Below are 26,851 nucleotides of genomic sequence, written 5' to 3'. Positions count from 1 at the left end.
ACAATGCAGTAACAAGAGAAAGCTTTTTCAACCTTAGAGTGTGCGATAAAGAGCGATACATGCACACGCACACGCACACACACACACACAATTTGAGGACTCTAGATCCTGTGATCCATGAGGGCATTATAAGGGTAAGTATGTGTGTGTTTGTGTGTGTAGGCGGTATGCATGTATGTAAGTGTATACTCATATATATATATACTGATTATGCATGGATGTGTGTATCTGTGTGTTGGGAATGCATCGGGAGTGTATAGATTATAGATAGATTGTATAGATAGAGGCAAGAAGTGTTATGTGAGCACCTGATATCATGTAAGCGTAGAATATTTAAATCATTACTTAATAATCAACAAATTTTGGGGGTTTTCGGCCAAAAATAATTCTTCATGTTATGTGTTTGTTAAAAAAAATCAAAGAGAGAGATTTGGAATATGACACACTCAACCCGACCAATAAACACTGACTGATATTTATTGAACCTTGTGGAATTTTATTGTCATTTGCTTGATTTCTGGTTTCTTTGCAGATGTTAAGACATATTTGCAAATCTGTCTACGTTTCTTTATGTAAATGGGGGCTTACAGACAAATCAGCCTGCATATTTGTAACAATATGGCTGATATAGAGTGTGACATTCATTTTTGCTGCTGTCTGCTGCTGCTGTCCGTATGTGTGTGTGTGTGTGTGTGTGTGTGTGTGTGTGTGTGTGTGTGTGTGTGTGTGAGCTTGCTTATGTGCTGCTACTAATCTTAGTAGTATACTGGTAATGTGTGTGTTTATAGGTGTTTGTGTTTGAGAGAGAGCTTGTGGTTGCGTGTCCAAATGTGGAAAAAATGTCGGTCCTTGTATTTCCCCAGACAGGCAGGTTTGACCTTGGGCCTGGTCTTCAAGGTCGCCAACTGCCTTCTCAAATACAATCACTCTCAAACACCGAGAGCCAGAGAGGCAGGATGGCAGAGAGAAGACAGAAAGAATTAAGAAGGGATAGAAAAGAGAGATACGGAAGAGAGGCAAAGGACGGGGAAGGCACTGGAGGTATGAAGGGAGAGGACAAGGAGAGAGGGCTGAGAGAGAGGGGAGGGCAGGGAGGAAAATGAGGGAGGAAGTGAGGAAATAAAGGGTATATTGAGGAAAAAAGGAAGAAGAAAAATGGGCAACAAAGCACAAGGGAGGAAGAGAGAATGGGGAAAGCAATGACAATAGTGCCAGAAAACCTCAGAAGACAGAGAACGAAGGTGTGTGTGTGTGTGTGTGTGTGTGTGTGTGTGTGTGTGTGTGTGTGTGTGTGTGTGGCTGTGGAGTGCTTGGGATAGATAAGAGAGAGTACAGAGCTGCAGATTCAGTGAAAGATGTGGGGGGTGGCGATGAGGTGAAGTTTATACAGACTCATTAATTCTCTGCATTAACATTTTGCATCCGGAGGCAAGACTCGATAGAAACTGATAAGCAAGAAACTCAGTAATATATGTAATATCAGCGTAGTAACTGCACAGAAGTAATTAATTAATGAAGTAATGTTAGAGGGAGAACAGTCACTGTGAGTTTTACTTTCTCATCAGGCCATGTATCGTACATGCCCAAATATATGCATGTAATAAGTGGATTTTACAACCGTTTCTCCTCCATTGGCCGTGGGATACAAACAAGTCTCTGGGATAGACGTTACCTTCTTCCAATTGTGGCTGCAATGCTAAAAATGATTTACAGCCCAGTGCTGTTTCTGGGGGTGGACAAGCAAAGCAATTTCCTATAACCCATAACGCAAAGGTCACTCTGTAACACAAATTTAACAGGAACATCTGGTTTGGTGAGACTTCCAGAGAGAAACATTGTCTCCTAGACAGATCAAATCTTCTCCAGTGCTGATTTAAATTCATAGCCTGGACCCACAAAGTCTACTGGAGCTCATCACACCATTCCAGACAACGCGTGTAATTCTACCAGAAGCATGTTTCAGAAGCAGCCCAGAAGCGCCTCTCTGCTCTGCTCTGCTCTGCTCCGCGGACAATTCGCACCCTGGTCTATTTTTGACGGACGCCGCGTCAAGCTGCATAGAGCAGATCGAGCCTGGCAGGAAGTCAGACACAGGAGTGGCGTAGAGAATCTGGTCAATTTTCAAAATAAAACGCCCTGCCAGACAGAAAAGATACACTATATACATTGATAGATACATGAAAAGATGAATAGATAATCGTACAGTGCAACATAGCCACTGATTTAAAAAGTAAAAATAGTATCACGGGGATTGAAAGGTCAAGTGCCTAAAAGATAGCTGTACAGTCATATAATAAAATACTACATAAATGAGTTTTGAGCTGAGGTTTGTGGGACTCATCATCAGTCATTGGAGCAGAAACACTGCTGTTCCAGCACAGTGACATCCATGCTTTAACAGACAGGAGAAACTGTAAACTTTAACAGTATTTGTTGAGCACTTTGGTGAGACCAGCCTGTAGCTGAAGGTGCTCATCTGTTTCACTAGGCACCGTGTACTATCCTTTGTCAGCATTTTTCTTTAATCCACCATCATCCACCTCCATTAGTGCTATTGTATATACACTGTACTGTCTCGCTAAAATGTGTGCATATTCTGTACAATATCTCACTTTTTTGATCACAGTCTCAGTCTGATATGAAGCAAGCTAATAATAATTCACACACATGGCTGCACACAGTTGTGTTTCAGTATGTTTTTCACTGACGAGAATCAACATCCTCCGCCGCACTAGTTCAGTATTCCTTTGTTTCAATCGTCCTCTGCCTCCTTCTCTCATTTCACTCTGTTCAGTTCAATTCAGCTCTGTGGGATTTATTGACATGAAATTTGACATGTGTCACCCAAGCACGCTCCACCAGAAATTGATCACTCCATATAAATCAAGATGTCAACCTCTCGCTCCCTTTTTGTTTTTCTCACTTTCTCTCATTTCTTTCTTCCATTTGTTATTGCTTATTTCGATCCTCGCGCAGCTGACTCTCCCCTATCTCCCCTCCAACTTCTCTGCTCCCTTTCTTTTTGCCCATCATCCCTCTCTCTCTCTCTCTCTCTCTCTCTCTCTCTCTCTCTCTCTCTCTCTCTCTCTCTCTCTCTCGGGAGTATAACATGCCTTGTGCCTATTTAACTGTCATGGCCTTGGCAGGATTGAGGAAGATGAAGGATAGATGGGTTGGGGAGGGCAGTGTAGAGAAAGGTATAATGAATGGGGAAGAGGAAAATGACAGAATCTGCTCATATTTTTATCGTCTTCTCTGGCAGTGTCGCCTTAGGGTGAAGATCCAAAGTGGGTCATGGGCCAGTTTCTGGTGGGTCCCCATATAACAAGAGCTCTTCTGTGTTTTAATGAGCCTGGGTCACAGGACTACTCAAATTGGCGCGGGCTCAGATTTCAGAACTCATGTTCTGGGAATCCATTTAATGGCTTTTGTTAACTTAGATAGATGGTTTGCTGGCCCTCCCACTGCCCAGGCTCTATCAATGATCTCTATGAGGGAATATTAAATAGAGATTTCCTATTGGCACAGATGTTAGTCAGGTCATTTAGGGGGTAAAAAGTCTGAACTGTTGGTAAAACAGCCGACACTGACTGAAGGATAGATGTAGGGAATTGTTTATGAATGGTTCAACTTCAAACACAAATTCTTATTTTGTTATATTGCTGATGTTTTGAAACTTAACACAGTGTGCAGCTCGGTTTCAAAACAGGCTAATCTGTACTGAAAAATAATTCTCATAGACATAGTTTGTTGAAAGTGAGTGGAATTTCTATACCCAGAGATGCCCAGTAGAATAAAAGCGCAATGCAAATGGAGCTGGAGTGAAAACTGCGCCTGTGGCAAAGTCATGGTTATGGTTAACTGCTGAAAGCATCCTGTCTGTAGCCGAGAGGGAATTTCTACAGCAAAAAATGGATAAGAGACTGCTAAATATTAATAATAAACAGAAAAATATTAAATTAAGGGTTTGAACTGAGCTACTAGCTGGCATTAGAGTCCCATTGTATGACTTCCCAGCCTAGAAAAATATCGCACATAGAATATATGTGTGGATAAACTAAATTAGTGATTGTGACTACAACCTCTTATATAAACTTCAGTGAGACTGCTCATGTCTTGCCAGACTAGATGAGCGCAGACTAAATGTTTGCTGTCCTGTCCATAACCTCCGGAACAGATCTGCATCACTCATTGAGTGAGTAGTCCCATTAACTGATTTTATTGAACAGAGCATTTAGCCGTCATGTCCAGAGCTGCTCAGTGTTTCTGTCTCCATGGAGCTCCAAGCTGCAGTTTATATTTACATTAAGTCGAGCTTGAACAATTGAATCTGTAGCTATTGTGAGAATCAGTCGGTTCCTGCTTAATTGTACATTGACTTACATCATGGAATCAACTAGCTTGGAAAAAAAGACAATAATTTGAAGGCAATCATTTGGGCTTCAGGAAATAGTGACACAGACTTAAATACAGTATGCGTGTATTTGTGTTTATGTGTGTTCTATCAGCTACGTAATTCTGTAAACTTGTGTAACTCTGTGTTTGACACATTATGAGTGTCAGTCTGCCCCAGGGTATTACTGTGTTTGACATTTAGCTGCATATTGTTGTAGCACCACAGTTGTGTTGTGGGGTAGGGGTGGTATTGGTGAGGATGGCGGAGAACTGGTAGAGAAGAAAAGCAGAGGGATCATGAGGAATTGGAAGAGAGAGCAGGAGGATGCCCTTTCCTTAATAATGTTAAAATTTGTACTGTTGTTTTTCTGTGGGGGAAGCTGTGACCGGAGGGAATGAGGGTTGAAAAAGAGGAAACAGACAAAGAAGGGAGACAGGGAAAAGGGAGGGAACATGTAATTGCATGTAATAGACCTGATAAAGCAGAGAAAAAGACGAGGATAGTTATTGAGAAGGATGGAGAAGGGTGGGAAGCAGAGGGGAGGGATGGAGAGGACGGGAGAAAAGACACAGAACCACCTGTCTCTATATGTTAAATTTTACTGCCTGATTTGCTGCTATGAATAAGCGGGGGGAGGAGAGGGAGCACCACAGGCGGCAAGCAGAAGATCCTTCAGCTTTGCATTTGATTGCATGTTGTAAAGTATTGCAATATGAGATGAATAACAAGATGAGAGGAGAGATCAAAGAAGAGGGTAGAGGGGCCTGAATGCGAGGAGCTCACAATGAGAAGGGATTTTTGTTCTTTATCTTTCATGTTCTTTACACATTTCTACTGTTGGCAGCTAAATGTGGGTATAGAGACCACAGAGGGAAGCTGTGGATGTGTGATCTCTGATGAAACAGAGGCAGTCACCACATGTGAGAAGCAAGTTTGAGGTAAATTTGTGATACATGAGGCGCTTTGCTCCAAAATGTAATGCTCAACATGGAGCTACAGAGGTGATAATGGCTCCTAGTTGTGCGTCGGTGAACATGTGTGTAGTTTGGCCTGTGTCTGTGTGTGTGCACATTGCAGATAATTAAAATAAAGTCAGAAATAAAATAAGAGAGGAATGGCACCAGGAGGCTACCGAGAGGGGGTAAACTGAGTGGATGAAAGCTATGATGGAGGCAGTGGAGAGCAGGTTGGCAAGGCGAGTTGAATCAAGCAGGGAGCGCAATTATCATGTGCAGAGCTGAACTTAGAGGGAGGAATTTTCTTTTCTTCGGCTTTGAACACAGTAATAACTAGCTATTCATCCTGAATGTGAGATTTTTGGTTCATTTTCACTCTGCTTTGCATTGATGTATTCTGTGTCTGATCAAATAGATGATAATTTGATGATTTTTAATGATTTCCCTTATACCCGCTCTGACATCATAACCCTACCGATGAAGACATAGTGACATGCAAACACTCAGGTTTGAGTGTATGTGTGTATGTGTGTGTTTCAATGCTTGCACAAAAGTATTGCGTAAAATCAAGTTAATTTTGGGTGCAGACTGACTCCTGCTCTGTTTGGTTGTCGCCTCCAGTACATCTAAAACTGATCAACGTGTATATGTGTGGGTGGGTTTTTGTTTTGCAGGGACGGGCGCGTAAGTGTGTTTGTGTGAGAGTGTGCTCGTAATGTAAAGTAGCACGGAGAGTGTTCATGTGTTTGAAAGACAGAAAAGCAATGATAAAGAGACACATGACAAGCTTACTGAGTGGAAGAGAGAGAGAGACATGTCTCACACGTAAATCCCTGTTGAGACCAGAGTGAAGTAGGTTACAAGCTTTATCGATTTTGATGATGGCAACAGTATGACTGTGTGTGTGCGTGCGTGAGCGTCTGTGTGTGTGTGTGTGTGTGTGTGTGTGTGTGTGTGTGTGTGTGTGTGTGTGTGTCAGTGTGTGCAAGGGGAAGGACGGTCTGTACCATCTGTCTCCCACTCCTCTCACTGAGAGACTAATTACAGGACTTTACACTTCGCTCCACCATGCTCATCATTGGACTGACTACACACACACACACACACACACACACACACACACACACACACACACACACACACACACAGATGCAGCAGTGGTCAGGGATTGTGGGGCCTCTTTGACTTACAGTGTACATTTCCTCTTCCTCTCTTTCCCCTTTTCTCTCTCTGTGCTCTCCTTTGACTTGCCACCTCTCTCGCCTCTTTTCCGTTATCTCTGTCCTCTCCTCACTGTTTCTGCCACTTTTTCTCCTTTGACCTCTTTGTGTTCCTCATTAATTTAAGTAGAGCACAGATCAATGATACCTAATTAGACTGCATTGTATTGTTGATAACATACTTAGTAAAAAGGAGGACACTTTAGAGGATGTAACAATCTCATTGAGTGAGAAAAGAGAGAAACACTCGTAAAAAGGGTGAGAAAGAGAGGGTTTTGATATTTTCTTCAATCAACACAGAGAAGGGAAAGCGATAAAAGGGAGAGGAAGAGAAATTAAAGAGGGGAATCCTATCATATTCTTTGCCAGTGTGTACAACCCTTCATTAGCATAAATTCCAGGTCACCCACTTTCTCTGGCAAAGAAACGGGTGCCACAGTGGGGAGACGCTTTCTCTGACATAAATTTGAGCTTTTATGAGTAGTGCAGTAGCAGGCAAGTTACTGCAGTGGGCATGTTTTTGAAAGTCGGTGGGGATCAGGTCTTTAATTGTTCCTTAGAGACATTGATTTTTGGTGGAAAAGATGACATAATTCATGGCAGCACATTTTCTCTTTCAGTTAGTTGTGACTTGGGCGCATCCATGTGTGTATGTCTATATATGTTTCTATCTATCTTTCCACACATCCATCTGTGTTTCTCTGCTTTTCAAACAGTAGTATGAGGGTGAGGGTTGAAAACAAAAGTGAATTAATTAAATAGCCCTCATCGTTACCCTTTCTCTGATTTTGCAGGCAATTATGGTGAAAGTGGAATGGAAGCATTCAAGGACATGGCGGCCAAAGAGGGCATCTGTATTGCCCACTCTGGTAAGATACTCAGGTCAAGACAACCACAGTACGCTAAGCAATATCTATCCCAGACATAACAGAAAATTTGTATTCGAGTAAAAAAACTACATTGAATTTTAGTGGGTATAGAGTTTGTGTAAGTGTTCATTAGCAGTTTCACACAAGCAGCACTTGCATCAAAATATCTCCTACGTTTAGTCATACACCACCATGGTGTCAGCATTTAAAATGAATTTAATAGCCTTCCCAGGTAAAAGAAGATACATTTCTTACAATACAGGTCGACCTGCTGTTTTATTACCTTGCAAAGACATTTCACACTGTGAGTGTCAGGTGGTTGACACTTGAGCACAGTTAAATAATGGAACAGAGAAACTGTGACACAAACACTTCAGGAGACATGACACAGCACGGATCCAAACATATCACAGACCATGTTTGCATTTGTCTGACATGTTTCCTCCAGGCAAAATCTGGAGCAACGCTGGAGAGCAGAGCTTTGACCGGCTGCTGGAGAGACTGAGGGCCCACCTGCCCAAAGCCAGGGTGGTGGCATGTTTCTGTGAAGGCATGACTGTCCGCAACATCCTCATGGCCATGAGACGCCAGGGACTGGTAGGAGAGTTCCTACTCATTGGCAGGTCAGTGGAGCAGCGAAGTTCACTTCTGCTGTAAATCATTTGAGCTGTGGTAGCATACATAAGGGATATACAGAGTTTCCCCTCTCTGTCCAACTTTTTTAACTGAAGTAATATAATTGAGATGCATCAGTGGGCCTTTTATTTCCCCAGTTTACTCTGTGCTACTGAGACTTGTTTAGTTTATGGAATTTGAATGTGAGTGCATCAGTAAAAAAATCAGTTTTGTCACTAGTGTGTTCCACATTGTATAGCCAGGCAGCGATATTCAAACTGTGTGATCCACTGGGGATTTCAGCCGCTGGATGTTTTCGAGGGCAGATGGAGAGCTAAAGCTGTGGCTCTGTGCTAACGTAACCCTCTCACGAGGGCCATGATGATTATAAACACAGAGCTATGCTTGTTAAATAGGAGCTCAAGTGGTAAGTATCAGCTTCAAACTAAATTCAACCAAGTTCTTTGCCTAAAATGTGCGTCCAGCTGCTGATTAGCAAACATCAAAGTACCTTCAACCTGGTCTTTGACCAGCAGTGCTGCTTGCATTCTCCAACAATTTTGAGTTATTCTGCACATCCCAGACGATTGTAACTGACTGAGGCATTTGCCTCAAACATTTCACAACTGAAAATACTGTGTTGTTTCCTGATTGTGTGACATATTATTATTTTGTATTAATTACCATTACGCAAATGAATGATAAGCCTGACGGACCAAGAACTGTAATTAGCTGAGCTGAGTTAGACAGATACACACATTTCTTTTTTGTGATTAATTTCATTTCTAGACTGCTTATTTCATAAATGTGGGATTTTTTGATGTTACTGGTGGAAATCATTAATTCAGCAATCTTCGAACCCATCAGCTATTGTCTAACAATGGTTAAGCCTCTGGGGGCAATGGCCAGTATTTCAGGACTTCCTGTGTAGCCAGCGGATAATGTGTAATGGATATCTGGGCCAAGACTTTCTCTTCTGTGTGCCAGTCATATTTTACAGTCCAATTAGCATCTTGAGATGCGAAGACAACATTTCTGCTAATCTCTATAAACAAATATCTGCATGTGAATTCAGATACTTTAAAAAAAAGCTAAATTGACGATGATAGGTGATGGATTCTGAGATTGGATATCGGCCAATGTGTTCCACCTCTTTTACTCTCCACACGGACTGTTTACCTGCATGCAACCAAAGCCCGCTCAAACATGATTGGTTAATGCTACTCTAACAACAAACAGACTGCTAACAGAACCCAGAATGCTTCTGATCCAAAATTCTTGTCCCTTGCCGACAGATTATGTATTCATAATCAGATATCTGTTTATAGAGATTATTAATTCAGTGGAGGTGGCCTGATTCTGCCACAGAAGAGTGCAGGAAAGCCGGTGTATACAGGAGCAGCCTGGGCTTGACAAATTACCGCTGAGCAACAAGTGAAGTTTGTTCTGTGGTGGTAAGCCAGATAGATTGGAAGCTGTTTGATGAGTGTGCTTTGTTTTAAAAACTCTATTTCAAAGACACTGCACATTTAATTTTGGTCTAACTGCTGTGATTTGTTCGTGTAAGAGCTGTAGAATGCCTCACAGAGAAGCCTACTCAATGGTGTTAAATACGCCAGTAGACTGTACATCTAGACCTTACAGCAAGATACATGTCTTCCCTTTTATACATTCACAAAAACACACACAGAGCCACATGCTGTTTTGAATTTCGGTACTTTTCACATTCAGCTTTGTTCTGAAGATGACTTCTAAAAATATCCTTCCAAATGGACTGTGTTTATCTATACCCATGCATGTGTATGTGTGTGTGCATGTATGTGTGTATACGAAAGTGGCCTACAGGCCTCTTTAGTTTTGGTTGCCATGCCAACTGTGTAATAAACACAAGATGAATAGTGATTTTAGCACCTATGCCAGCCAAAACACGGAGAACAAAACAGACTTTGAACAGAAAGGAACCATTATCATGTGATTACCATTCAAATGGCGTGAATATAATTCTATTCAATTATATTCTTCTCTTCCCCCAGTGATCTGCGCTGTGTAACTAAATCATAGCAGTTTTGTTGTCATCGCCACCATGGTGCTCATTATCATCATGCTCATCTTACACATGGTCATCTTCATCTACATCATCGCCCATCCTGCTGAGAGTGAGGTAATGTCTTAAACCATCCTGAATATGCTGTACATCCTGTTAATTGGGTTTGCCTTGTTTATAATAGAGAGTGTTTGATGGGTAGTGTCAGCTCAAATAATATAACACAGGAAGCCATCTATTTTAAGTGGTGGCCTGAAGCTACAAAAGCGAGGAAAAGCCCACAACAGTGCTCCTCCCTCCTCTAACAATTATTGTGAATGTGCCTTTGGGAAAAACACTTAACCTCTGACTGGTCCAGTGGAGCTGCTTGATGGTTAGCAGTGGAAAGATATGGAAGCTCCAATTCTCATTTATTCTCCTCCAGAGGTCTCATTCGTTCTCATTCTAAGAGGGACGCTGCATACCAGTAAACCCAGTTTGTGGTTGTGGCAGGTTGCCATTTTTCTTTTATTGGTTATTCAAAGCACCTGCATGGGAGAGAGATTGAGAGAGAGGGATGTAGTGGGAACCTTCCTCATACTGCGCTCTGCTGGGGAAGCTCATTGCTGTGAGGTAAAATAGAAAAGCTGCTGGTAGCACACGGCCATCTAACTCCTCCCCAGGACAACAGCAAAATGAGCACTCACTGAATTATACAAGATTAGGAAGAAAAAGGGGAAAACGTTCATAGATAAGTGAATGTGTATACTAAAAAAGAACAATGAGACGGATGAAAGCACCACTTACGGTAGAACTCATCGGCAATTTGCAATTTATTGCATTTTAACAACAGCAACAACCTAAAAAACAACCTAATAATACACAACTTACTGCCAAATAAAATAACATAGTCCAACAGTTTCCTTGAATTATGCAACACCATATTGATACCAGTAGAAGAGCTTATCTAATTTCATACTGTATAGTCAGTTGTCACATTAAAATTACTAAGTTAAAAAGCATTTAAATCAACTAAAGCTCTTACATCATTTGGCTTTCCACTTGTGTTAAGAAAATAGTTTTCTATGGCTGAAAATAGAGCTTAATGGCTTGTTAAAACTGATGTTTTTTGCGGTACATCTTGCAGTCCTCTGTCTGTGGCCAGTCTGTTTTGATTAGGTCGGTTAATTGAATATCAGCCTTCGTTAGCATCAGCATCGTAAACGGAGTGTAGCTGTAAATTGGAGATGGTCACGGGTGGGTGCCCTGCTCACTGGAGTTCTGTGGAAGGAACTTCTGATTAGTCCAGTTGGGCAGACACTCGTTTAACACAGGGATAATTATATTACCACAGGAGCACACAGAGGATTATTCAGTTACGTAGGCCAGATAACTGTGGTCATTAATAGAGTGCTGCAAGATCTCCAGATTGCATTTTTACTGTTTGAGATGGGCTGTGTGCTGGATGTTGTACAATAATTTAAGATGACTGTTTGCCCCCTCTAACATCGTCTGTGTCAGCCAGTCTTATGTCCTCTCATTTTTTGGATTGATCAAGTCATTGTCTGACGAATCCTCGGTTTGTTAGTGAATTTGTTCGATCATGATGGATCCTCCAAGCTTTCATAGTGTACTCGAAACACTCATACTGCACACCTTTTAAAATGAAGCACTGACAAAACAAAACCTTCTCGTGATTGACTGCAGTAATGCAGGCGATTTCTTCAAATGTTCACTCGACTGAAGGACTCAAGGATGAACTGCCAAGGTCTTCTGTGCTGCTGAGTTGAACATGTGTGCGAAGCTTCTACTTAGGGTCGGGCGATATGACGGTATGTATCGTGCGGTGGTAGGAGGGTGTCCACTGGTGGAGATTGCAGAACTATCCCTTATTAGTATTTACATGCTGTCATTCACAGTGTATGCACTGCTGCCCTGCTACACAGCGAGCGAGTGGGCGTGTTGGTGACATTGCACAGAGCATAGCTGCTTCATACTCCTTTCTGCTTGCCTGTATATCGCTTTCCACTCTTTCATTGACATTGTGGATACATTCAAATACACGTTGTTTTGATATCAATGCAAAAACAGTCAGAATTATGGATGAGTCCTCCTCACCCACCCCTGCTTTTATGTTTCAGAATTTGTAGCTTCTTTGCAGCAACATCCATATTTGAAGCGTTTTAGTCCACCACAAGCTCATTGTTTTGCTGATATTGATCTTCAGGTGATTGTCGTTGCACCAGGCGACAAAGCCCTCCATCAGTCCACTGTTGCACTGTTTAGTATACACTGATATTACACGAGTGAATTTGTCAGTTTCGATGCGTGTGGTCACCTGGGAGCAGTGTTGACAGCAGCAGGAAGGAAGGACCTGTGGTATCTCTCTGTTATACACTGCGGGTGAAGCAACCTGTCACTGTCACTGTTGCCCTGTGCTGTCCTGCATCCTGCATGCTGCAAGGAGTGTGACATGTTCTTTTAAGAGTGACATCAGGAATACTGCCAACATGAAACTTCCCTTTGCATTTTGTCAATTTTTAAAAGCCCCAGCAGACGCTCAGTGTGTTTCTGATTTTAGACTTTTTATGTTCTTCTTCTAGAAATAATCCTAAAAACCCACATCAGGTCCTGGGGCTAACTACCACATCACAAGGAAACTATGTCACTCTCTCTCACGCGCACACACACACACACACACACACACACACACACACACACACACACACACACACACACACAGTCTGAATTTGGAGCCTGAATGTATTGATTGCTTCTGTCCTATAATTCCTCATGGTGCCAGAAGGCTACAGACCCATTAATGAATAGCTGGGCTGAGATAAATATCTAGAGCCACATGGGGCACACAAACACTCCCCCACACTCACACATCGACACTTACATATGCACTTACCAGCACAAATTTTCCTCCCCTTGGGTCATTCGTTTTTCCCTAAATCAACTTCATGAGCATGAAAGAGCCTCTCCTTTCTCACATCACTTCTTATCAATGATAGACACAAATACATCTGTTTCAGCAGCCACTATGTAAGATGTTGTATCCCCCCTCCCATAATTTGCAGCCATACCTAAGAGCTCCCCCACAAACACATATTGTGTTTATCCAGACACTCAGGTTTTTGATGATGACCCTTTTGCATGGCCCTGTAGCAGATATGGACAAATGTTGTCTGACTTCTTAGTCTAAAAAAGCTTTACAAATCCTAAATCCTGCAAATGACGTTACGGAAAGATTACAGATTGTGGGTGTTTGTGTGTCTGTGTGCATCAGTGTTTATACACTGTACCAGACAAATCTACACTTTACAGGATGAGTTAGTTTGTGGAGTGAATGTATAGGCGTATGGCTCATTGGGTCAGGACGTGGGAGCTTAAGATTTAGGTATTTACCTTCTTGTATACACACACACATACACAAATGTCCACACAACGGATGAACTGTCCCTCCTCGCTATAAATTTCTAGACCGTGCAGGGCAGCCAGTGAAACAGCTATAGCTTATGCTATGGTTGACTTCACAGCAACATCTCTGTATTTTATGGTCAGTCATTACAGTTTGAAATATGTTTCCTCACAAGCACTGTCTGCCGTGTATCTGCTCCTGTACATCGACTCCATTAGTGCTTTTTATATTTGCTCACTTGCAGCTGTTTTACAACATATGTACTGTACCGTGTTTGTTGTTGATTAGGAGACATAAGTTGTTCAAAAACAGCTAAAACATTGGTTAGAAATACAAATCGCACAACTGCATAATATAAAACCAACATATGCAAGTTTTGCAACCTTGCACTTCAAGCAGTGTTGTTGCATTTCCATGGCAGCCAGTATGTAACCAAGGCTGTGTTTTCATAAGCTGCTGTTATCTCAACTGAAGGAAAGACTAGACTGTTGAATGAACTGAAAGAGAATAGTTTGAATCAAAAGTCAAAAAGCAGACTCTCTCTGGAGATCATCCAGCACCAGTCTGCACCCCCTCTGCCTGCTGTTGCCATGGAAATATCCCCGACCATATTTGGATGAATCCAGCATAGCAGCCGAGGTGATATGTGGCGCATGCGCATGTATTTACGTGAATGGCTATGTGCATGCGTGGGTGCATCTGTGTGTGTGTGTGTGTGTGTGTGTGTGTGTGTGTGTGTGTGTGTGTGTGTGATTATTAGGAAATGTGTGCTGTATGCCAGGTTTTTCTGCCATATTGACAGAGCTGTTAACTATATTTAGCAGCATTGGACGAAGGGCTTATTGATAATGCTAATGGACATTTCAGAGCCTGAACAGCTGATATTGTACCGCCCCACTGGCCTCTCATGTCCCATCACTCTTGTTTTGTTGCGTTTCTTATCTTTGTCAGACCCTCCATCATTCTTAATACTCCTTTCCCTCTTTCTTCCTACTCCTCTCTCATTTGTGACTTTAACTCATCGTCTCTTACTCTCTGTCACGGCGTCCCTCTCCGAATCCGACTGCTTGCGTTTTGTCACAGTGTAAGAGTGTGATGTATGTGAACAGAGACCCTGAACCGATCGCTTAACAGAGGTCAGACCCCTGCAGTGTCCCACTTCACACCACAGCTGTCTGTTAAGGCCACATGTCCTTGTGGTTTTAAATCGGGATAAATTGGAAAGTTTAACAGCATCTTGTGGCAAAACATCTTAGCAGCTCAAGATATCTCAAAGCGGCACGTCTTTAAAATTGATTTTTAGTGGATTGTACACCTGCATGGCGGTGAGAGGAGATCAAATACATGGTGAGGGCAGAGCAGGGAAACCGAGCGAGGAGGGGAAGGAAAGATGCATAAAGGCAAGGAATGGAAAGAAGAGAGAAGATGTTTGAAGAGAGGAGAGATTAGCAGTTGAGGGCAGAGCACAGAGGACTGGTATAGTGTGTGTGTTTGGCTTTTAGATATCATGGTAATAAAAGATTTCTTGTCAGACATGAAAAGCAAATCCCACGCACTGTAAGAATAATTTACGCATCCCTGCTGGGTTTAGGATGTATCTGCACCTGCAAGCACGCACACATGAACACACAGGGCCGCTGTACGCACACTCACACTTTCTGTACATGCACACACAAAGAGGGTCCGCTCCAGTCTGAGTTGACATGGAGCTGTGTAATGCTTGCTGGTAACATGTTAATTTACCCTTGATTAAAACGAGAGCTGCTTCGTGCCATTTAATTGGTGAAACAATGGAAATTAATTCTGCTCTTTCTTTTCATCGCTTTGCAATAAAGACTGCTGGTAATTAAACACAGGGGAAAATGTAGGGAAGAATGATGGATGGATAAAAAAGGAGGGGAGGGAGGAGATTGAGAGAATTTAGTTTTTCATGTGTATTAACACATGCATGGGATTATACACCATCAGTGTTTATTTTTCTTCATGTGAGTTTGTATATCTTCGTTTAAACAATGACATGTTCTTCAAGTGTGGTATCTTGGGTGGACTCTCAAACACTGATAGCTGATCTATAGAAAGCCAAAGTCCTGCTGCTGTCTTCTCTTTTTGTCATTTTTTATTGAGTCTGTTTGCAGAAACTCACACTTACTTACGATTTCTACACAAAACTGCAGGCCAAGTGAACTCAGACAGAGCAGCTTTTAACATTAAGTTAATGCCAACTTTGGCCAAACCTTAAAAAAAAAAAGATCTTTACTTAATATTAAGCAGAAAAACTAAAAACTCTGCAGTTATTTGACAAATATGCAAGTGGCCTCCATCTTTCATTCGATTTGATATTTTATAAATATTTGTCAGAAACAGTTTTTGTGGTTGTTATTGACGTTCTTTTGTTGCATCAAGCCCTTTTCAGTGAATTTGACAAACGAAGGAATACATGAAGCAGAGTGCCTTGGATCTCTCTCTTCCTTAGTGTCAAAAGTGTCAAGCACAAATCAAAGAACTCTGTCAGCAGGTTTATATCTTCACATTTTAAAGCACAATGAAACTCTACCTTGGCTTTCATTTTCTGTTGTCAGCTTGCGTGAAGTCCTTGAAGACAGCCGATCAAAAGACTGCTGAACTGAAACTACCCAAAAATCAAATAATTCTTTATTCAACTCACAGGGCTTTCCCTCTCCTTCCCTGCCTCTGTGCCAGTGTCTGTCTTTCTCCCCTCTCTCTCTTTCTCCTCCTGCTCCAATTGACTACAAATGAGAGTGACACTAAATCAACAAATACTTGAATAAGGGCAGCTTCTATCACATGCTGCATAGTATTTTCCAATCTCATACAAGAGCGATGAATTCAATATATGTGAAAGGTCAAATATTTATGACTTTTAATGCCACTCTTGGGCAGGTATTGGTGTTGTTGTATGTTTTAGTGTTGTTGTGTCCATTCCCTGTAGGTCAGTGCCTGCAGTAGGATTATAGCTGTGAATTCTTTTTAATGGGATGAAATGGCATTACATCATACAGCACCAAAAAGTTGCTTTGACCTTGTGTCACTGGTACAGGGTAAATTGGGTGTTGGTTGTTTTTAGGAAGAGAATGTAAACTTCAACCAACACTGGGTGGTTAAAACGACAAATAATTGATCACCGATGCACATATGCAGTCATCAGGAACTCGTAAACTGCCAATTTTAGTTTTGCCTCCTCTTATCAAATTCCCTCCCTGTCTTCCCACTCGTCTACTGACACGATTACGTCTCTGCGAAATGTAACACATTTTAAGTTAAGATAATATATTCAACAAGTCTCAGATTTTTTTTTTATCAAAGAACATGGAGTGATCAAATCTCCTGTTTATAATAATCACTTTTGGAAAAAAAAGCTTATAGAACATCTTTAAAGTCACACTGACTTTTGAGTGGCGTTGCTTACACAGTTCAGTGGTTGAAATGGCATGTTTAAGGACTGTGAATTTAAATTTCTATCAATCAGACAACCTTCAAAAGACTGACGAGAGCAGCTCCTTCTAGTTCCATGCTAGTCACCAGAAGTCTTCCAGAAATCAAATCATTATGCAGTCCTGCTGCTCATCCCCTTCATATTTTCTTCTCTCTGTTCCCACTGTAAGAGATGGCTGATTAATGGCTGCTCACAATCTCTCTGCAGTTTGAGAGGAGGAAAACAGAGATTCAAGAACAAAAGAAGAACACACAGGAATTTCTAATGGTATTCCAACTCTCAGAGTCCCTTGACAGGGAATTAAGAGGTTTTCCATATGTAGGGCAGACCTGTAGACACACACACACACACACACACACACACACACACACACACACACACACACACCAACAGAGTGTAGACACACATGCACTTTCACACACAAACTTTCACACAACTGTACAACTGTGTACAACTGTATTGTGTTGCACATTGGCTTATCAGCATCTGCAACATACAGAAAATGCATGTGTATGCATATACACACACACACACACACACACTCGGGCATGAGCTAACACACAAACACACCTCCAAACACGTATTCATCCTCTTATTGCTCTCCCAGGGAATGGCCTTATCCTCTTACAGCACTCCAATGGGAAAAGTGCTGGGAATTAGAGAGGATAGGAGGGGGAGAGGCACAGACAGACAGGAGAGACAGAGAGACAGAGGTGGCAGGAAAGGGAGGTAGAAAGAAGGTTACCAGAGTAAATATATATCTCTCTTTGTGTGAATTTGTGTGTTTATAAATCTGTGTGTTGGTACAACAAACTGTGTTGTTTGCACGGTTAGTCTGTTGTGAGTTCTCAGTTCGGCATTTTGCTGCTCATTTTCTGAGATTTGCACTGCGAGATTAAACCGAGTGTTACGTCAGCCTCGTGGCTCAGCATACTCAAATACACATTCACACACACACACACACAGGCGTACACACAAAAATAATCCTTTTTATAGTCATCGTTACAGTAATCCACAAAGGAATCTGAAGGGTAAATGAACACTCATTTAACAGTACTTTTTCTTGCACTGGTGTCAAGTTGACATAAATTAATGGCAACAAAGATCTCATCAGGACACAAGTATTCTTTGATGTTTGCTCTCAGCTCTTTTTTTTTTTTTTTCTTCCAACTGTTTCCATTTCTACACTTGACTCTCTGTATCTACTTCATTTCAGTAATCAGCAGCAGCTTTTCAGCTTCTTTCTTTCTTCTTCAAAAAGCACTCGCTTTTCATCCATCACACATTTCAAAGGCTATCTATGAAGAATTGCCCTGCCATCATCTAAAGTGCCTGGACAGGAAATGAATTGGCCCTTAATTTAGCTCTGGCTCTGAACTAGGCAAAGGTAATTAAGAGAAATATGAACTGTGATGCCTCTGAGAACTGGCAGACCCCTAGTGAAACAAAAAAAATGTGAATAGAGAAAAATTGAAGCTGCTGAGTGTTTTGTCAGACACCATATTTTGAAATTGTTTTCCTGCTTTTGTGTGAACAGCACAGAAAAATGGGAGCATTTGAGGAAATGGGATTACATGACACAGGCTGAGAGAAAGAATGCAACTAATCCAGCGGATTTCATCAAGTGGTCTCCTTTTGTCTTATTATTGAGTTTTTAAGGAGTTTTTCCTGACATGTTGGATAAAGCGTGTGCTCGCATTGATTTGTCATAAGCAATTTGTTCAGTTGCCTAAAGTATTAACGGGTTACAGCGAGAAATGGGTCATCAAATTGAATGAAATATTAACTTAAAATGGGTTGCCTTGGCTGAGTCTCTTTAATGCATTGAGGCAATGGACTGACTTACAGTGACTGCTTCTGACATGACTCTTTCAGTCCTAAATGAATGTGATCGAGAACCACAAGTCATTCATACATAGAAAAACTGAAGATTCTGGTGCAGTGCTCTGAGATGGTCATGTCGTGGTGTTAACCTGCTTCTTAAACAGCTGTCGTCTTTGTACTTTGAGCATGATGATGATAGTCAGTGCAGCCATAAGAATCTTGGCCTTTTGGCTCTCATTTCCTCTAGAAATAAGCAACCAATGCTAACATTTTTTCTTGTTATGTGTTTTCTAGTCTGCTGTTGTCGCGTGGCATAACCCTGATTTATCAATGACATGAAACCTCAGAAACAAGAGAGAAGAGGTGGAGGTGAAGCAGAGGCCTGCCAATTGTGATCCTTTAGTGAAAGAGGTTGATCAACCAAATCGATGGGCTGTCAGTCACTGTATCTGAATCTGCACTTGGAGTTTGATTTTCCTATCAGAAACTTGGCTGACTGATGGTGCTGCTGCTGCATGTGTTAAATTGATCTCCACTGGACTGCAGGGGTGTCTCTCTTATCTGCTGAGGAGGTCTTTTCCCAGTTTGCAAAATTCTGTAGTATCCACTTATGTTTCTATTTTTCTTTAGTAAAGACTGTGATTGAGATCAGGTTAATGAGGGTAACTTACCATAATCAGACAATATTTACCATTTGGAACTCTATTACTCTGTAATCAACAATTAAGCCTGTTTTGGGTGACTTTATCAAACTGTCAGACAATGTGATTTGCTTCAGTATGTAATTATTTGTAACAGCAGCAAGCTTTTGACAGACAAGGATTTGCAGGTGGGGGCCTGGATTAGTATCAGCCCAGGCAAGCGCCAGACTACAATGCAGTGAAAATTGATATCAGAGACACTCATGTTCCAACTTAAAGACTGCAGATGTCACCTCAGTGCTGTGCAGGCTGTTGGATCTATCTGCTATTCAACATCAAAATGTCTCTTTCAACTTGTAAACATTTCTTCAACTAGATTTCACATGACACCTAAACTTGGCAGTTAAGGATATCCTCTCTCGACTCCAGCAAACACATACTCACATACACCGCGTCACCCATTTGTCTCTGCCTCCCCCCCCCCCTTGCGGTGAGCTCAGTGAGATGGGTGTGATGTGTGCCGCATCACAGCCCCCGCACAGCTTGTTACCATAGCAACACAGGAGACAGAGAGCAAGAAAATTATAGAAAGACGGAGATAAAGTGAGAGAAAGTTTGCACGAGAGGGATCGGGGTGTTTGCTTGTGTACTACACACATGCCTCCATCTGTGTCCCTTTACTATAACGAGGACAGCTTCCAATTCCATTTCCTCATATCCTTCACTTTGGGTCAATTTTATAATTAGAGACAGTGAAGATTATTTCAGTTCAGATAGAGACATTCATATACATGGAGACACATGCATATACCTGCTGAGAGGCAAAATAATGCCTTTAAACAGAAAGGTCTGGCCGTATTTGGCAAATGGTGACATTATTAGTGAGACAAACTCGAGCCTTTACTTTCAGAAGATGAATCTGCTCTAAAATCCCGAAACATTGACGATCTTCAGCTTGCTGCTCCCCCAATTCAAAAAGCAGACAGTGTAGTCCACTGCTGCAATTAAAGACACCCCGGGAGACCCATGTTAAACCGTCAGAGGGGAAAAAATACCAATCGATACAGAGCCATTGATTTGTGTATTTGGCACTAGAATCTGTTCTTAAAATGTCTTCAAACTACTGTCAGGAGGAAAGTCTTTCAGATCATCAAGTTCAACTGATCTCTACCAGCCTCATTCACAAAGACCGCAAAGAAGCATACATACTGGCAAAATAAACTTAAAACAGGCCTCAAATGACATTGTACAACAAATGGGACAAATTCTAAACAGAAATTAGCATATAATCACCTAAACGTCTGACTGGCATTGATAAGTTTAAGGAAAAGAAATCCCTACGTTTGCATAAAATCCAGGGACAGTCTGGCCATAGAGATTGGCTGTCACAGCAAAAACATTGCTACCCAGATAGCAGAATATGCTAATGTTGTTAATTAGGATACACAGAGGACAAGCATCATTTTTTTACTCTCGCTCAGAATATAAAGTGAGAAAGTACCAGAATTACAGGAATTAAGCTGACAATGCAGACCCAATCACAAATATCGAGATTACATCATCATCTGCCTTCAGAGTGAAAACATGCATCCAATGATAGCCTTGTAAATCCATGTGTCACTGTGTACATGGATGGATGTCTTCATAGTAAATGATTACGTTTGCACATATGCATACTTACAGCTATGTCTGGTACATTTTCAATTCATCTTATTTATTATTCATTCAGTATTGTCGAGTTGTTTTATATGTTGCGTCATATTTGCAACGGTGGCTGACACCCGTTCATGCAAATAAAGCACATGTAAATTTGAATATGCCAAACACAGAGGGAGAATGAGAGAGCGAGAAAATGAGGAGAGCACTGGTTGACACGGGTGGTATGAATGAGATGTGGGAAAGTCATTAAAGTTCAAAATGACATGCAGCTAATTTAGTGTAGATCCATCCAGTACTCTCTGTTCCTCTCACACAGACACAGACACACACACGATCCTGTGGGCGATAAGCTGGATGTCTCGTTACTGGGCATTAGCTGCACCTCTCCTTGCTAATCCCTGCTGTCAAACAGACAGGCTGGTAGTGTGTGTTTGTGTGTGTGTATGTGTGCATTTGCAGCCCAACCAGTATAATTATTGCCATCGTGTAAAGCAGGGAATAGCTCTGACTGCTGCTTCTAAGCCACTGGCCCATCATTAGGTTACACAAGATTGCCTGTTAATGGCTCTGCGTTTGCGTGTGTGTAGAGAAGAGAGTGCAGTGTGTGTGTGTGTGTGTGCATGTAGTTGTTTGTACATATGTCGAATAATGACTTTGGCCTTAGAGCTTATGTTGTCTCAAATGTTGATGGTCCATGAATCGACTTAATTTTAAAAGATAGTTTTTCAATTGCAATATTTTTACTAAACTAGAGTGAAATCATAATTTTTATAGCTGAGTATTAGCACAGTATATATTGTATATGTTATCGGACTTTGAGTTGCCAGTGTTGTTTAAGCGTCAATCGTATTGTACTAAGATAAAGCTCCTAACTGTTGAATCAGTTGGCTGGTTTGAAATGGAAATGCCTTTGCCAAGCAATGGCACAAACTCACCTTCCAGGCCGGTCCCATGGTGGGCCTTTGCCTTTGAAATGCAGTCAAATGACTTGGCTTCAGCACAGTGGTCTTTGAATGCAGAAACTGAGAAAGCGAGGCGGTGCTGGGAGAAAAAGAAAATGATAGAGAGAGGGCTGGAAAAGCAGACAGTGGATCAGAGAGTGAGAGACCAAAAGGCCACCGTGGTGATAAAGATAACGCAGAAATAAGAGAGACGGGGAGAGAGAGAGAGTGATGTTACATCAGTGGGGTATTACCTCAGCAGGTGATATTACAATGTCCGCTGTGCTGAATATGAGAGATGGCACTTTTATGTGTGAAGCAATAAAAAATGATGAGGCCAGACCTGGAGGAATAGGGAGAATATACAGCCTCTGTCTCTTTTGCCCCTGACATCATTCCTCCATTGCTATCTCTCTTTGTGTTTTTCCATCGCTCAACTCGCTTCTTCACCTTGTACATTATTGCTCTTCTTCTCTCCCGACCTCGCCAAGAAACACACTGTTATCCAACCTTACCAAACACTGCTGTCTCCTTTCTGATCCTCCTCGCTCTCCCCCTGTCACTCAGTCACTCTGTCTCTCCCCCAGAGATCATATCTGTGTCACTTTATCCTCGCTCTCCCTCTGTCTCTCTCAATCCCGCCTTATCTCCGTGGATTTAGTTGTCTTTAACCTCTCTACTCCTTCTGCTATCTCTCTCATGGGTTTCATTTTCTGTCGCAGGCTGTTTTTGCTCCTTTATCTTTAATCGTCCTCACTACTTGTTGGTGGACTTTGTTGCTCCGCTGTCGTTTTATTTCCTCCTCTATAGCTGTTGAAGGTTTGCGTGGCACCGCCCGTTAGAAAGTCCATCTGATGACCAAAAATATTAAGATGGAAAAGATTCAAAAGTCACAGCAGACATTACAGAGAGTACACACATACACATCATTCAACAGAAAAGGTCCAATTTATGTGTGTACATAAATATATCTGTTGTAAAAATATCTTTGTGTGTCTGCCTGTGCATGTGTGTGCGTTACTCTCACAGCTGACTGCATCCAGACAAAGACCCCAGCTGGAGGGGAATAATGTCTGTTATCTACACTCCTCCATCTTTCTCCCCTTGTTACCCTCCTTCTATTTCATTCTCCACCCATGCCATCACTCCATCTCAAGTTATTTTCACTCTTCATCCCTATACACCCCCCAATTTTGTTGCATCTCCCGCTTTCCCTCTTTTATTTATATTCCCCCAGTACGTGAAGAGGGGGGGACTGTGCTGCAATCCAAATGAAAATACGAATGGACAAGTGTGTTTTGTTGTCGTTAAGCGTGCGCAAAAGTCCTAACATAATTTGCGCGTAATTTCAAGCTGTATGTAAAGCTCAGAGAAGGTCTGAAAGCTGTCTGCCAATTAAAATTAAAATGGAAAATGCAAGGCCTACTTCACAGTAAGTGGTCATACCCTCCACAACACAATCATGTTATATTGTAATATACAGTAAATGAAAATACAAAACAAACATAATTGAAATACCGTTTCTTATAATAAAAGGATTATACTATATTCCAAAGGAGGCTGTTCAGTTTTTTTTTGATGTTATATATTAATCTGTTTTTGTGGCATAGTGGCGTTCGTGGCATTTTTGTGTGCTCATTCATCCACGTTGGCAAAATGTAAATGCAAATGTGAGCTTTCCTTGGGATTTCTGTTTTCAGTGCCAACAGAGTCATTCATTTACAGAGTCAAAGTCAGCGGGAAAGTGCAAACTTTGTATTTGTATGGGAGCTCAATGACACGCTTTGTAAGCACAACGAGAGACATAAAATGTTTCCAATTATGTTTTAGTAGGTGGAGCATGGGAGGTTTTGTGCTTCAGTTTCCACTGGGGACACACTGATCGAAATATACATACTCATTGTACAAGACATCGAGACATGCCCTAGGAAGATTATTGCAATATCATCTTGGTGAAATTGTTGTGTTTATTTATCCCTCTCAATACCTTTTTTCTGTCCTCCTCGCCCCTGTTTTTCTATCTTTATCAACTCCACACAACAACTCACTGAAAGTGAATTTGTTCAGTAATGAAAACAAATTGAATTGGATATTTTCCAGTGCGTTGCCTCCACTGCTGCCTTTGAATCATATACGTCCCTGTGGACGTAGCATAAAAGTCCTAAACCACAGTGATGTCTCTTCGTGATGCATTTGCAGCAACTTTTGTTACAAAACAGTTCTTGACAAATTTTTGCACAAAGGACATTTTCTCAGTGACAAACGATGATGCAGTGAGTTTGAACAGTCCCTGAAGGTCAATACACGCTGCTGAATTTAGCATGCTAAAAAATGAAGCTGTCATATGAAAAAGAAATATTGCTGTAAAAGATGTGAACTGCCATTTTTCTCCATTAGGACAGAACTTCGTGTTGGTTTCCAGCACTTCCTCTTCTTTCTCCTCCTCCTTCCCCCTCAAAGTGACCTTCTCTGAGCCATAGTCAGTCCAGAATAAGTGAGAATGAATTGAGTGGGTTGTCTGAATATCACTTTTTCCTTGTGTTTATAGTGAAAAGGGGGGCAACAGTTATCCAGGAGTGAAGTTTTTACTAGTTCGTCTCTGTGAATGATCCACTTTTCCCCACTTTTTTGCTCTGGTCTTCCGCCCCTCTCCGCCTGCCTGATAGTTTCGCTCCAGCAGGCCTCCTTGAATATTTTTGTCCCTGTATCTGTAACTTTTTTGTGCCCGTGTGTCTCTCTCTCTTCTGCCTTGACAGTTTTGTTTCTGTCCCCATCACATATCAAATCAGCGTCTGCTGTCTGAAGCCCAGGGGAAATCAGAAGTTGCCAACATCTGACATACACTCTGTGTGCCTAAACTAGCCTGAACGAAGTTTGTGTGGGTGAGTGTGAGAACGAGGGGGAGTTTGTACGTCTATCCGTGTGACTTATGTTTACAGACAGTTGAGGAAGCTGGGGCATTTCTAAGCTGAGTGCATGTTGTTGATCTTCATTTTGAAAAGGGTCACTGTAGGGTTTGAGGCTATGGAAAGCGTTGCGGTCAGAAATTACACTCTGTCACTGGAAGGAAATGGAATACTTTCATGGAACTAATATTGTGACCATGAGCTGAAAATGCTTAATTCCAGTTCTGGTGATTTATGTTTTTTAAGACGGAAGGATTAAATGCTCATTTTGTTGAAACACTCCACATACTTTATAAAAATTAATATTCTGTGTGCCTGTTTTTCTGGCTGTGTCAGACAGTCCTGAATTTCACCGATGATCTGCAGATTTAATTATGGTTCTGTGAAAGATTGAGTAATAGTTCGGAAATAGGAATAGGAAAAGCTAATGTGAGAGATTGTCAGCCAGATAGAAAGATAGGGCTTCTATCTAAGAGCAGCAACAGAACAAAAAAGGGTGGAGACAAGGCGGAAATCAGTGTGACAGAAAGAGATAGAGAGGTATGAGGTGAAGAAATGGGGAGAGAAAAATAGAGAGAGGATCCAGATGTGGGAGGTGGGAGAGTGTCAGAAAAAATAGAGATGGAGGGTAATGAAGTGTGGCATCGATAGATGAGTAAAAGTGAACCTGCTGCCAAGGTAAGCAGCCGTGGGCTGTTCTGCTGCGTGTGTGTGTGTGTTATTGAATGACGGGCGTGTAAAGTGGTCTGATCACTCACATAATTACACAGTTGGGTACACACATGGACACAGGCCTCGCAGCTCTCTCTCTGTTTCACACTCACACACAGAGTTTAGTGCCACTGTGTCTGTGTGCGAGACAGTTTTGACATTTGGCTTAATGAGTTTTGTTGTCACGATGAACTTTGACCTCCGTATGGCTGAGGAGGTTGATAGATGAGGTGCCACAGCTCAGCACTGGTTGGTACTTTCCTTTCACATTGTAATTTGCAAAAAAGAGTAAGCCTCACTCTGAAACTCTCTATGAATTAATGGATTATTGCATGTTTTAACATCGTCACTAATATGATTTGTACACACACTAAATAAACAATTAAAAATGGAAAGCATGACTTTAATGAGGGGGTGTGCCAAGTTGTTTGAAAATCACAGCATCCAATACCAATATTCCAGTTATCTAGCAGTAGGGTTGCAGATTGTGACCAACTGAATACCCTCCGCCTCACCTTCCCCTACAATGGCCATGAAAAATGCAAAAGGTGTTTTCCAGTGTTTGGTTGTCTGTTCTGGACCACAGTAGAAACAGGGTGGTGCAACATGGCAGACTCTGTGGAAGAGGACCGGAAACCTCTGTAGATATAAAAAGCTCATTGTAAAGTAACGGAAACACAACTATTCTTATTTTCAGGTGATTATATGCTAATGAAAATGTAATTGTGAATACATCCCACTACATCCTACACTCTGGACCTTTAATCATAGAGCCTCAGCCAAATCTAATATGCATCATTGCATTATAACTTTGTGAGCTGTCTTAGTGAAGATCGAGCGCTTCTTTTCCTCTGGCTGAAAACAACATCATTAAAACAGATCTTCTTTCACCTTTCTTCAGTGAGGAGGAGCTGACTGTTACCGTAATATATCCCAACTTGTGAGCGCTCTCCCTGCATAGGATTAGCAAAAAGCACACCCTACCAGTGTTTGGCATGCATTATCCTATTTGGTTGAAATAGTGTGCTGCAGATTACTTTGTGTGCTGACACAAATTGACACATGTTGCTGCGTCGTGGTGCTCGGGGAGCCTTCAGCTTAAATGTGGGCTTTCTGAACAGCAGCGTTTTAAAAGCACTAAACCAAATTCAAGCGATCCTTTGGAGAACATCGATGATTGTTTCAGTGTTCGTTTTTTGGGTTTGATTTTTG

General features: G+C 41.6%; 1 protein-coding gene across 2 annotated transcripts in view; it reads left to right on the top strand.

Moving 5' to 3' along the window:
- grm5b (glutamate receptor, metabotropic 5b) overlaps positions 1 to 26,851 on the top strand; it is a 65,976-nt gene that overhangs the window by 10,240 nt on the left and 28,885 nt on the right. For both annotated transcript variants that reach the window (XM_076734542.1, XM_076734543.1), the window contains exons 5-6: positions 7,367 to 7,441; positions 7,890 to 8,064. In XM_076734542.1, the coding sequence (XP_076590657.1) occupies positions 7,367 to 7,441; positions 7,890 to 8,064 (250 nt within the window). The remainder of the gene's footprint in view (positions 1 to 7,366; positions 7,442 to 7,889; positions 8,065 to 26,851) is intronic.

Source organism: Chaetodon auriga, chromosome 7, assembly GCF_051107435.1.
Source record: "Chaetodon auriga isolate fChaAug3 chromosome 7, fChaAug3.hap1, whole genome shotgun sequence".
Taxonomy (NCBI): Eukaryota; Metazoa; Chordata; class Actinopteri; order Chaetodontiformes; family Chaetodontidae; genus Chaetodon; species Chaetodon auriga.
The sequence above is the reverse complement of the archived record's forward strand: the minus strand, read 5'-3'. Positions and strand labels throughout refer to the sequence as shown.